This window comes from Rhyacophila brunnea, unplaced genomic scaffold (assembly GCF_057557595.1).
Source record: "Rhyacophila brunnea isolate RB1 unplaced genomic scaffold, BYU_Rbru_1.0 scaffold_15, whole genome shotgun sequence".
NCBI classification, from domain to species: Eukaryota; Metazoa; Arthropoda; class Insecta; order Trichoptera; family Rhyacophilidae; genus Rhyacophila; species Rhyacophila brunnea.
Window position 1 is genome coordinate 30,166,490 of NW_028232806.1, and position 13,769 is coordinate 30,180,258.

General features: G+C 32.3%; 1 protein-coding gene across 1 annotated transcript; it reads right to left on the reverse strand.

Annotated features, from left to right (window-relative positions):
- Positions 1-10,129: 10,129 nt before the first annotated feature.
- Positions 10,130-13,368, reverse strand: LOC147075227 (uncharacterized). Its single transcript, XM_085943079.1, has 2 exons — positions 12,157-13,368; positions 10,130-11,180 (listed from the first exon to the last, which is right to left on the reverse strand). Exon 1 carries the CDS (start codon positions 13,289-13,291, stop codon positions 12,746-12,748), a length of 546 nt encoding a protein of 181 aa, XP_085799205.1. The 5' UTR covers positions 13,292-13,368; the 3' UTR covers positions 10,130-11,180; positions 12,157-12,745.
- Positions 13,369-13,769: the final 401 nt, after the last annotated feature.

Consider the following 13,769-nt stretch of genomic DNA (forward strand, 5'->3'; position numbering starts at 1 on the left):
GTTTACCAGATGCTACAGCATGGGAGACGCCCTTTTCAATATTGAACGTTCCCTTATTGGTTGACTTATACACGCGCGAAATCAACCAAGCTTTAAATATTATGAAACACGGACTTGGCGCTTTTTGTAATAAATCAAGACTTAAAATATTTTTTTCATAGGGTTATGTCGCGTTTTGGAATTTATAGATCAATACATATTGTGTAAAATTATACAAAGAATACGTGCGTATTTTTTTCTCGATTTTAACCAAATGTGGACTTATCGCTTTTTGGAATTAGACGCCTCACTTACTTGTTTTCATATAACTAAGACTACAATGTGTAGATAGTGTTTGTTAGTTTTTTAAATTCAATTAAACCCGGCCTAATCCAAGCCATAGTAGATAATAGTCAAAAAATATTCTCCTTATCTATAAAATATCTAAAATTATGCTATTAAACCATACATAATTTTAGATATTTGATAAATATAAGAATATTTTTTATCAATTAATTATGTTTTGGTATAGGCAGGGGTAAATGAATTTTAAAAAACCTAACACCATCTGTAATAATATGTATTCTTAATTCAACGAAAACAACTAAGTATGACCATGGTATACCTAAACTATTATGGTTTAATGTAGGCAGTGTTAATTGTATTTTAAAAACTAACTATCACCATCTGCAAATTGTATTCTTAGTTCAATGAAAACAAATAAGTATGACTAAGTTTAGTGTGCACTATTTATGTTGAACCTTAACAGCCTACCTCAGCTAGCCTGCCACAAAGGACGATTATCTACTGGGGTTAGTTCATAAACTTTATAGATAGCCTTAGGTCCATCGGATTTAACAATATGACCTTCTTAAGTCTTCGCACCCTCAAGAGATTAACTATATTGGGCATAAATTGTTCACAGAGATCAGCATTCACACTGTTGTGCCACCTTTGGATTTATTTAGCTGGTCCAAGTATTTTTTTGAAGAATTTTATTTTAAATACTCGGATAATCTTTTATTATTTCACCGTTACACCCATACAGAGCGATTTGTTTCACAGCCACGTTGTATAACAGGAGTTATATCTTTTCAGACAGTAGCTTCGACTATTGTCTACTGTCAATTTCGAGGTTTATTTCGTTCTTCTGGGAGATGTTGGACATAAGAAAAAAAAATTATGTAAACATGACTATAAGAAGTGATATTCATGATTATTTTACTATTTAAATACAAAAAACTGGAATCATTAGCAAGGGCCTCCAACACCACATCGAAAAGGGATCAATCAATCTTGCCTTTCAACAGTATAAAGAAAGATGAAGATCAGTGTCATGTCCTGGTGACCTTTGGTCTATTTTGAGATGGCATTACTTTTTTCAATCCTGTCATTGCTATCTTTACGATGCTATTTTGTAATTAGTGTCTTTACGCAATATAATGCAAGAGCCAAGATAAACAAAATCATCAACTGTCTCCAGTCATTGAAGGGCATCATCATTGAGCAACTGACTGCTTCAATCAATTATCATATCGTCACCGTTCAGGCAAAAGTCACCAACCCTGAAAATGGCAGTTTTGAGTTGAGTATATCACCCGAAGCGTAAAATTATGTTCTTTAAGATGCAAAACTCACCACGGTACATTAGTTAGTAAAATTTTGCTTAAATCCGAATTATTTGTTTTTCACTAAATGACTTTCGATAAAATCTTAACAAGCAAAAGTCATTATAGGTGAATAGACATTATTGACTATACAAAAAAAATAAATCCTTCGTTATAAATATACAAGCAAAAGTCACTATACTATGGATGGTGAGTTTTACGGATCCTTCTTTTGGCTAACATTGTTCAGATTATTAACAAGCAAAAGTCACCAAACCATAATTGAGCTACCTTGCCTCCTTCAAAACCTTCTAGATGTTTTAATTAGCATCAAAAAGTAAAATTACCTTAAAGAAATTATTAAGAAGACATGAGAAAATAATTTAATGTAGATAAAACCTTAAAAACATTAAAATCTGATTTTTCCTGCATTTTCAAACTTTCAAATTGCGATATCTCAAAACTATGTTTTTAGGGTTGGTGACTTTTGCCTGAACGGTGACGATATTTTAGTTTTGGAGTTATTTATCTCACGACGCAGAACTCAGCTTTGAGGAGTGCAGCCATTTTAGGTTCAGATTTTTTAATGACAAAGTGTCGTCAGCGTATCTAAGGTTTGACATTTCCACCTTTGAAACCTCCTTCCCAATTCTCAAGTGACCTTCACGTTATACGTTTTACATAATTATATATTAAAAAATGTAGGTGAGAGTATACATCCTTGACAGACATCATATTTATTGAGATAGATTTAAAAAAAGACTTGTTGAAAAATAAATATTTATTTGTTCAAAACAAAGATAAATGGTTACAAATACTTTATAACAAGAGAGCTTAATTCACTAAAGTAATATAAAAATACTCTTTTATATGTACTTATTACATAATATTATTTTATTATAATTATCCTACTTACTAGAATAGGTATGCACATACACAAACATATGTCAATATAAAACTATACTTAATTCACTCTGTAATATTTGGGGAATAATCACATATATAAAAATACATTTGTCTTCAAGACCCTACGTAATATATTGAGTATATATGTTTGGACTGTTACAGTTACAGCACACTTACAGATCAAGAAACATATTCAAATAATAATGAACTTTGAATGGCAATAATTATTACTAGTGAAACCTTCACAGAAACAGACTATTATCACGTCACTTGAACACGTGTGAGTTCACGATAAGTTTGCGACATAGGCAAAGTATGCAATGCTGTTTTACTTGCTATTTAAATATATTAAAACCACACTAAAGTCACCCCACCCAGTGGCGTATTTTTTTGACGCAAATGATGCAACCGATACGCCAGAAATTGAAAAAGGGCCTCTGAAGAGATAAAACCAGTCAAAATGCGTTATTTTTTTTAAACTGGATGTAAAATATTAAAAACAAAAAATAAATATACAAAACATAACGTTCATTTGTTATTGATAAGGTTACACTAGTAAACCTGAAAGCATTTTTAATTTTTTTATTAATATCGATACTTTCACAGAACAAAGGCATAATACTCAACAAAATTAAAACCAGTGATGTCACGTGGTAGTGGGCAGGTCATGCGTTGCTTAGACAGAAAATTAAAGCAAAAATTATTGATCCATGCATGCCAGTGGCGAGGAGTGGAGGTAGGCTTCAAAGTTATGTATGATTTAATTGCATAATTTTAGATATTTTATAGATAGACGAATATTTTTTGACTATTATCTATTATGGCTTCGTTTTTGCAGGGTCTCATTGAATTTCAACAACTAACCAACACCATCTGTAAATTGTAGTCTTATTTCAATGAAAACAAATACGTATGACTGACAAAGTTTAGTGTACACTATTTATCGCGGATCTTAACAGCCTCCCTCCACTCCTCGCCTATGGTCGACTGTATTTATTACACCAACAATATTGCATCGTTCCCTCTGACTATGCGCACCTTTGACTATATCTTCTTATTGCCAAAATTATCAAACCTGACAATAATCTGATATGTTTAGAACACAATACACCAGTTCAAAAACCATGTGATAGATATTACACATCGCCACTCAAAACATCTAATGCTACCCGACGTCGAGATTAAATAATGATTTTTAGCTGGTATGTAGACAAATGTTTGTAGTCATTTGAATTAATTTATTGAAAATTAGCCTTATCACGATAATGCTCTTTTTCCGGAAAGGGCTCAAATGATGTTATTTCTTTCAATACAAAGAGAAAGACAAATAAATATATCTTGCAATTAAATGAAACGATTTTTTACAACATTTATCAATCGTTTAAACATTTTTGTTCACTGCACAACCATTGTCAAGTTAATTGAGATGCCATTTACTTGATAAAATTCCATTTCACAATAGTATAAGGTAAATTACAATATTCTGTCCTATGGAGCGTATATATTATGGGGCTCCAGAGTACAGGTTGTATCGGTGGCCAAAAGGAAAACGGAGATGTCTGAAGGGCAATTCACGAATGAAGCAGTAAAAAACACCGCTTTAACTGAAGCACGTAAAATTTTTAGTTTTACAGGAGATATTGTGTGTATAGAGCTTGGAACAAAATGGATACGTGCGAGTGAGAAAGCATTCAGCATGCTTATACCTCATGTCCATGCGTTAGAGTAAGATAGAAAGAAAACATGCCAAAACGAACCGTTTGTGAATTTCATGGAAATTAAATTACATTTTTATCCATTTTGGTAATGACTTCATATTTAATCAGTACTTACCGTTAACGTTGCATGATTAAATCATTCATTGTTGAAGTACGTAGCCAATTAATCTTTAAACAAGCTAGTTACGTCTCCAATATAACAATATTACAACACGGAATTTCCGTTGTATTTTGCAAACAAACATGTGTGTTTCTGTATTACAAAATCACAATAAATATTTAAGTGAGAATTTAAACACAAACTAATACTTTCAGCGGTAATAGTTATGTAAAAGATAGAAAGAAATAGAATAACAGCCTGTTCACTACGTACGAATTTTTGACGTTTAACAATATGTCAAACGGAGAGTTGCTAGCGCCTCTACCGGCAAAGCGTGTATACTTTAATTGCATACTGTACTCGACACTACCGGTCGACTTTTAATATACTTCGTTGAAGTAGGTTTGCGCTTACGTTGTGCAACCGGTCATACTGCTTCATTCGTGAATCACCCTCCTGACATCACTACTTTTCAGGAGAGCCAAAAGAAGATTGAATTTTGGACCACTTTGTATATAAATGTCTATGTTTCTATTTGAGATTTACTAATTCAATGGCGTTGATGTGACTTCATTGAAAACAACCAAAAAAGCTATGATACAATAATTTTAATAAATTGTCCTAATATTTTTTAGCCTAGTCCCGACCAACATGTATAATATCGCTGAAATTAGACAATTGTGTAACTCCAAAAACACTAGTTTACAGGAGAGACAAAAAACATTATAGTTTCGTGTACAGATCTATGGGTATGGAGTTAAATCATCCATGATTTAAAAATGCTACAATTTTTTTGGAATCACGCCATTTGCATGAGGGGTAGATATTAACAACAGCCACTAGATGGCATTCAAAGTCAATGTTCGATTAAAACGGTGTTACACATTTTTCTAGTTTCAATGATGATATGCCCGCAAACAAATTATATGAAGGTTTGTCAAATTTTGCCATTACACAAAATAGGTATTCATATCGATGACCCAGTATTAACGGCAACAAGTCAAAAATTCACGATATTGGTATCAAAATACTGATCTATCATAAAAATGAGATCTTATCGGTTTTGTACAGAAACAATTCGAAAAAAATAATTTATATACATTGAGAGTCAAAAGACCCATATGAAATTTTACAAACTTTCAAACAAAACCAGTTTTGTCCAGATCCATTTCGAATTGTTTCCATTTAAAACTGGCGATTGACCATACGTTTCAATTTAGAATAGATAAATTCTGACATGTATCCTTTTAAAACTTGTCAAATCTTGTGTACCTATTGTAAAATATTCAAAATATTAAGGCTATACTTCAGCTGGGGCACGGTCTAAAACGATCGTGACTACGCAACGCACAGGTTGTGCAAACAATGCGTGACGAACAAAACATAATTTATCATAAAAATTCAACATGCGTCCATTTAATGTTATGTTTATTGTTATTTAAGTAATAATAATGATATATTCATTGACATGTTTTGTTTTTCGAGTAAAATTGAATTAATTCCCCCGACGCATCACAAAACAAATTGACGTGTTCACAACTCGACTATCGCTCTCCGATTGGCAGCCAGTCCGAAATTTCGTCGCACCTATAGTTGAATATTATTTGCTGTTTCACTGTACTGATGATTATCTCAAAACCACGTTTTTTGAGTTCTTACCGTTTAATACTGGGTCATCAATTTGTTCGAAACTTAACACACGTAACCCTGCAAAACATCGCTATAGAGTTAAATGTAATTTGGGTAGTCCGTATTGTACAAATTTGCGCACTTTAATTAAAACAACATTCTACTTCCTGCAAACATGGCCACAGTGCTTGTTTGTCAATTGAACAATATGTTTACCATACAAAATAAGATGGTCTATATAAACAGTTTTATACAACTTTTAAAACAAAGATGTCAAAGAAAACCTTTTGATATAATTGGAGCTTAAACAAGAAAGTGAAGCAAAATAGAGCCCCCGGTCTACCAATTTTCATCAGAGTATGTAGTGAATTTGGAAGGTTTATATGTATTGCATTTATGACAAACTGGAACGTACTTGAGAAATGTTGATAGAGAAACGACAGAGGCTCATATGCGACATATTCATGTCCAAAAGTTTTTTTACTAGGTTTATTTGATTACGGACAGATACTATTATATTATGTCACTCCAGATTAGGCTCTACAGAATTATACAACAGTTTGAGATATTATACTAAACACACATTTGAGATCATAACACAAGTCGGGTGGGTCTACTGACCCAGAGGGGTCTGACAGTTGCACCATTGATCACATCAATACGATTTGCTCTCGTGGAATTTTTGACATACGACTTTTTTTATATTAGTGATTTACAGTGGAACAACGAGCACCTCTCATAACGAGCAAAACGAATTGTAAAAAAATGGCACCCTTAAGGGCCCACATGCTCAACGCAGGTGAAAATGGAGCTTTTATGGTATTTTCAGAGCATAACCCTGGACATTCCTTAAACGTTTTAGATAATCTATTCATATAATTTTGAAGCCTTATTATCCTTTATATTTATTTTAAACATTTGATGATTGCATAAAGTATTTTTATTACATAAAATAGTATTCTTTTAAACCTCTCGCTCTAATGTTTTAGAATATAGAATATATAAATGAAGTAGGGATTAAGATTATGGTAACGCGCGTGTTTGAACATGTACCATTTTTAAAAAAAATATTTTTTTTTTCGGTTAGGTACATGTTCAAATACGCTCGTTAACATGATCTTACTCCCTACTTCATTTATCGTTTGTCAATTTATGGCTACGGCCGTATGTTGTAGCTTAGTTACTGGGAAGTGCCAATAGAAATGGCGTATTTCAAAAAAATACTACCTTATTCTTAGGTCAATAATTATTATAAAGCAAACATTATTCGTACGATGTTTATCACATTTGAATGGTCAAAGACATAGTTTATAATCAGTATCTTTAGAATTATCTTCAAATGTGTTAATCGTGCCCATTTTTGAGTAATAAAATGCTTATTTCTTGCCAAATTTGGGGTCAAAAAGATTATAAAATATAATTTTTTATCGTAAATATGTCACTATATAATGTTAACATTAATTTTACTAATGGTTTTGTAAATGCGTTTAAAAATTAATAAAACTAAAAAATCTTAACACCACTGCACATGGATGTACTGAAATATGACTATATTCTAAAACATTAGAGTGAGAGGTTTAAAAGGATACTATTCTATGTAATAAAAATACTTTATGCAGTCATCAAATATTTAAAATAAATATAAAGGATACTAAGGCTTCAAAATTATATAAATAGATTATCTACACCGTTTAAGGAATGTTCAGGGTTATGCTCTGAAAATTCCATAAAAGCTCTATTTTGACCTACGCTGAGCATGTGGGCCATTAAGGAGCGACATTTCGCAAGGGGAAGTCCCCTCTTCATGTCACTGTGGAGTCTGTAGTCAATGAGATTGTATCTTGGCCAATCTCATGGGACTAGAGGCGGATAATAATGACATTGATAAACTTGTGGAATAGCACAGCCAAGAGCTTATGGAATTGAATCGTGTTTTACAGTAAGAAGTTGTGGCAACCAACAATCTTCTGGCGCAATACGAGAAATGCTGAAAGCATGGGAAACTGTTGCGTCGTATATTGAGAAGCATCCAGTGGCGAAGGGTGGAGGTAGGCTGTTAAGATTCGCTATAAATAGTGCACACTAAACTTTGTTAGTCATATGTATTTGTTTTTATTGAACTAAGACTACAATTTACAGATGGTGTTAGTTAGTTTTTAAAAATCAATTAAACCCTGCCTAAACGAAACCATAATAGTTTTGGTCTAATTTGGGCGATACGACAAAATTGTGCACACTTTTTCATTCATAGTTATTTGTTTTCGTTGGATTAAAAGTACATATTACACATATTGTTGGTTCATTTTTTTATTGCATTAAGCCCTGCCTAAACCAAACTATAATAAATGAAAAATATTATTCTATCTATAAAATATTCAAAGTTATGTATGATTTAATTGCATAATTTTAGATATTTTATAGATAGACATGTATTTTTTGACTATTATCTATTATGGCTTGGTTTCTTAGGGTTTAATTGAATTTTAAAAACTAACCAACACTTTCTGTAAATTGTAGTCTTATTTCAATGAAAACAAATATGTATGTCTGAAAAAGTTTAATGTGCACTATTTATGGCGGATCTTAACAGCCTACCTCCACCCTTCGCCACTGGAAGCATCACTAATAAGACGGTGGCTATGCGCACTAAAAATTTATTCAATGATAGTGCTGTCACATACTCACGAAATTTTTAAAGCGTCGGCAAAAACAAATGTCTCTAGACCAGTGGTTCCCAAAGTTGCTGGGCCCCGACCCATCTAACAAAAATTTCCAATCTTGGGACCCACCTCTTAGCTGTCTTAGAGAAAAGAGGGTATAAATATTGGTAATACTCAGATTCTCTAGTGACGAGTCGTGGAACTACTTAATGCTGTCTTGTTTGTTATAATTGAAATAAAAAAAATATTTTTTATAAGTGTTACCAATATGAATGAAAGACTGTTGAAATAAGAAACACAACTTAAATAAAAAAAAAAAAATTACTTAAATACCTACACCTGCAAGGTTTTTTTAAAAAGTTATTTCAATGGGAAGGATGTATTTGTTTCTTATATTTCTTCATTACAGTTTTAGCATCAACTTCAACTTTAGTTACTTTTAATCGCAGTGAGTTTGATATATCCAATTTATTTCGGTATTTAGTTTTAATGTTAACCATAGCCGAAAATCCAACCTCACATAGATATGAGGTAGTAAAGAGTAGGAAGATTTTCATAGCTTCGTCGAACAGGCAAGGATAATTATCAGCAACTGAGAGCCAGAATTTCGTTAACTGTTTACGATTGAAACTATTTTTCAGTGATGTATCTTCTGATAAATCAATGAGTTCTTCACTTGCTTTTGTTGACATACTAGTTGGTAAGTCGTCTTAAAATGGGTTACAAATCCAACGAAACGAATCAAGCCATCTGTAGTGCATTGGCAATTCAAATTATTATTATTTTATCACAATATTTTCCGTAACTTAAGTTTATTTCAATTTTTAAGAATTATAAATAGGTGAATGAAATATCAAATTTATCACTTTCTATTTTTTTAAATTCATGTATACAGTGGCGAGGGCCCACTCAATATTCGCTCGCGACCCATAGTTTGGGAAACCATGCTCTAGACAGCTTTCTAGTAAAAAAAGAATTAGTTATTGTCATAAATTCATAAATAATAATAAGTAATGTTCTTGGAATAAACGCTACAAATAAAAAAAAAATGAGTATTGTTTTCGGCATGGGACGCATTATCGTATTTTACATTAAGTAATTTAAATGGGAAAAATTGTTTTGCTTAACGAGTGTTTCACATTACGAGTAAGATTCTGGAACAAATTTATGCTCCTTATGAGAGGTTCCACTGTAATTAGTTTTTGTTTCAGTTTAAATTTATAATATTCTCAATGAAATATTTACTTAATACCTATTATATTAACATTTTGACCTTTTTCCGATGGATGATAATGAAATGCCTACATGATACTATCATTCTCTTCTGTAGTCTGTTTATCTAAAACATAAACACCTATAGTGTCTAAAACCATATAGACAGACCCTCAAATATTTTTCAATTAACTGGTTCTCTGTCAAAGCGAACTAGTTTGCAGATATGGCCGGGAGTACAGTGCCGGCCATACAAAAAACGCAAACTTATTCGCCTGTCTTTGAAGACAGAATGCCAGTCTCAGGCGTTTGTTTTTTGAATAATTTAAAATTCGGAAGAATACTGGTCCAATAATGAGACATTTAGCATATGATTGGTAAGTGTTTATGATAAACTTTCAATATATTTAAAAAAAAAAAATGTTTATTTTTGCTAAAAAATTCGCGTCCTCTCACTTGCCGCCATACAAAATCTTCCGACATAGATCAGTAAACAACATAAAAGAATCATAGATAGTTCTTGTCAAAATGTAGGAAGTTTTTCTCGGGAAATAAATTGGAAAGGTATTCATTTTTCGCTATATTTTTATGATATCAATAAATTGTGAGTTCATAATTATTATCATAATGTGAGACGTGGATGTATTTTCCACCAACTTTTCAACAGCTTTAACCGATTCTATGTCTTTATCGAGTTATCTCGTCTGGCTTTAATCTTAAATTACCAACCACTGTCAATTGATATGCATAATCTAAAAAATTAAACACACAGTGACATCTGTTTGAATAATTACTAAATACTAAGCCGCAAATTATCGGTATTACAGCGATTGTAGTAAGAGCTTCGCTCTACATTCGACGTGTGTCGTCAAAGATCAAAGTCACAAGACTGCCATAGTAATATTGTGAGGCATAGAAAAGGTTAAAACAATAAATTCACAATATTTTAGTAGGAAACATAACTTTTGAAATCTAAAATATTATAGTGGATACCGGACTTTTTAAAAATGATTTTTGTTCTGCCCATGTCTTTAGCACCCAAAACATCATTCATTATTGAAGAAAATAAAAACTTTGGTTTTTTGGGGACTCCATGACCGCATCGATTATCCATAAACCTCGCTGACTTTAACTTAATCTTAGATACTAATGACTCAATATCCGCATTGATATCGCGACCTTCCAAAGGGACTAGCTGATTGATAGCCTCGCAGAGTGTGTGATCATTAATGCTGATTTCATTTTCATCAGTAGGTATTGATTGGAAGGAATTTTCTGATTATATCAAATAAGATTTCCATGTCGCGGCGGACGCTCACATAGGATTAATTACAATGCAGGATTTTGGATACTCTTATATAGTATTAACCTTTTCCACTCGAGATTTTTTTTATAGGTACATACCACCCACTCGAGACTTTTTTCCGTACAAAGCATAATCTCAATATAAAACATTTAATTGATGAAAAAAATGTAAAAAAAAATTTTTTTTTTTTATTCTGTAAAATAGATTTATAATGAATATACTGTACTTATTTTTAGTTTATTTATAATTCTTCATTGTGTGGTATTTCACAAAGCAATCTCCAATATGTAATCCTGGCTTATCACAGAATCGTAATGAAATAGCGGTATGTAGAGAAGTGGCTATAAAGTGTAAATCGTCCAAACATATAGTTATGAGTCATGACTGTAAATATGATACAAATGAATTGCCTTCAAATACACTTGTAATATAAGCGGCTGTCTCGTAAATTTCCTAAATTAGTTTCGGGCTCATAACAACTCAATCCCAGTGCGGTACACATTATCAAAAGATTTCTCAAAAAATAATAAATCGATACGTAATAATTTTCATTTGACTCATTAGAGTATTTCACATTATGTAGGTTCCGAATCGGCATAATATACTAGTAAGTATTGTCATCAAAAACAGTCTATTCAAATATAAAACTGTAAACTATACGAGACGCCCCTGCGCAAGCGAGAACCAATAAAAAATTTAACACACTTCAAAATCATGCGTGACAAACACTTCACTCTAGTCTGGGAACGTTCAATAAATAAAATTTATGTGACAAAAAAACATTGCTTGCAAAGCGACGACCTACGAATAAAAAGAGAAGATTCCGATAAAAATACTATGTTGAAATTACGCACGCAGTATTCTTTTGCCGACTTCTTTTTATTATTCATTCTAACTTGATTGAAATCGCATTATAAAAAATTCTGAAAATATTACAAAAAATGATTTTATAAGCGTGCCGCCGCTACGGCGGCACTCGAGTAATACGGGAAACTTGTAATGCCGCCGATATGGCGGCACTCGAGTGTTAAGGGTTAACTTAATATTGATTTTATTTCTTTACGGTGAAGTCATTTTACACATGATAATATCGTCTCTGTTCTGGCAGAACACACTAACTGGAGAATACTAGTTTTGAGTAATTTGACTTTGAAGTTGTTAAAATGTTTGAAATGGTCTATAATGTGAGTTTATTAAGTAATCGTAAAAAGGATGACTTTAAAATAAAGACTGTTTATTTATTAAGAAGGTTTCCAGATGGTAAAGTTTGAAATAAGGAACATTTTGGTATAACTAACTCAAATGTCATTTTTTCGAATTAGTGTCTTCTGCCAGAACAGTGACGATATAATACAGGTGATAAAGAGAAAAAAATGGGTATCACATCACGTAGCAACGATAACTCATTTTCGTTAAAATCACTACATAGGAGGTATTCATACAGGGATGAATAATATTAATAAAAATCGTATTAAAGTGTACGCATCATAGTGCAACTGTCAGATCCATCTGGTTCCTGGTTCAGTTTTGGTAACCTTTAAAACCAAATGCACACAGTGCAAGGTTGACTTACTTTATGGTAGGTAAGGTAGATAGGTAGGTAGGTAATGTAGTCATGAAACCATTATTTAGTCAATACAGGTTTCCTTGTGCGCTTCGAGCAACATTGCATCCTTGTTTTTCCTGATTTCATTTTCCAAAAACTCTCTTCTATCTTCTTTTGTTTTCTGCCGTGTCAGACTTTCGGGATTTTTTACATTAACCAAACCACTTGTGAAGTTATAAAGGACAACAGTGGAATCGCTTTCAATACAAGCAATGGTGATTGATTGACATTCAGACTCGCCACACAATTCATTCTGCATTTCTTGCAAATATTGAGGCGTTATTGTTTCAGACGTCGAATAAGGGACAAATATGTCTGGAGTAGAATTTTTCGATGTCTTTGCAGTCAAGTATATGATTTTCAGCTTGTTGTTATACGCGAAATCAACATCGTACATCAACATAACCTCAAAAAGTTCGATGTAAACTTGATAGGCTAGAGCTGCCTTCAGTCTGGATCTGCATCCTAGGGAAGCTAGATGGCTCAATACTCTTGCTTCCATTGCTTTTGATAGTCTTATAGAACGTCTGTGGGTTTCCGGAAATCTCGTTAGTTTAAGGCAACCCATTAACGACAAACTGTGAATTTTTCTACTATCAAATTCACCAAATCTGCAAACTGCCAAAGTTTTTAACCATTTTTGACAGTTGCAGTATGTATATTATCTATGGTTGCAGTAGTCAAAGACAATATACGGCAGTAGTGTTTAAACGGTAAAAAAATAGTATATACAAATGATCATGTAATTCATACTAAACAATAATTGGCGTGCCATATTACAATGTCTTATGCTAAAGTAGCACAACCACCAAAATCTAAGTCAGCGTATTATATACCGCTAAGTTCAAAATATAAAACTGAGTTTATGACATAACAATGATATTTTCTGATAACATAATTACTATTTTATCATTCTATAATTAAGAAAATTAATATCATTGAAATAATGTTGCAATACTTACATTTAAAGTTCATTGACTGGGCGCTTACAATTCGTTCATACGTCTTATAAATCGACCTTATTATTAAGGCAATTTTGTAAATAA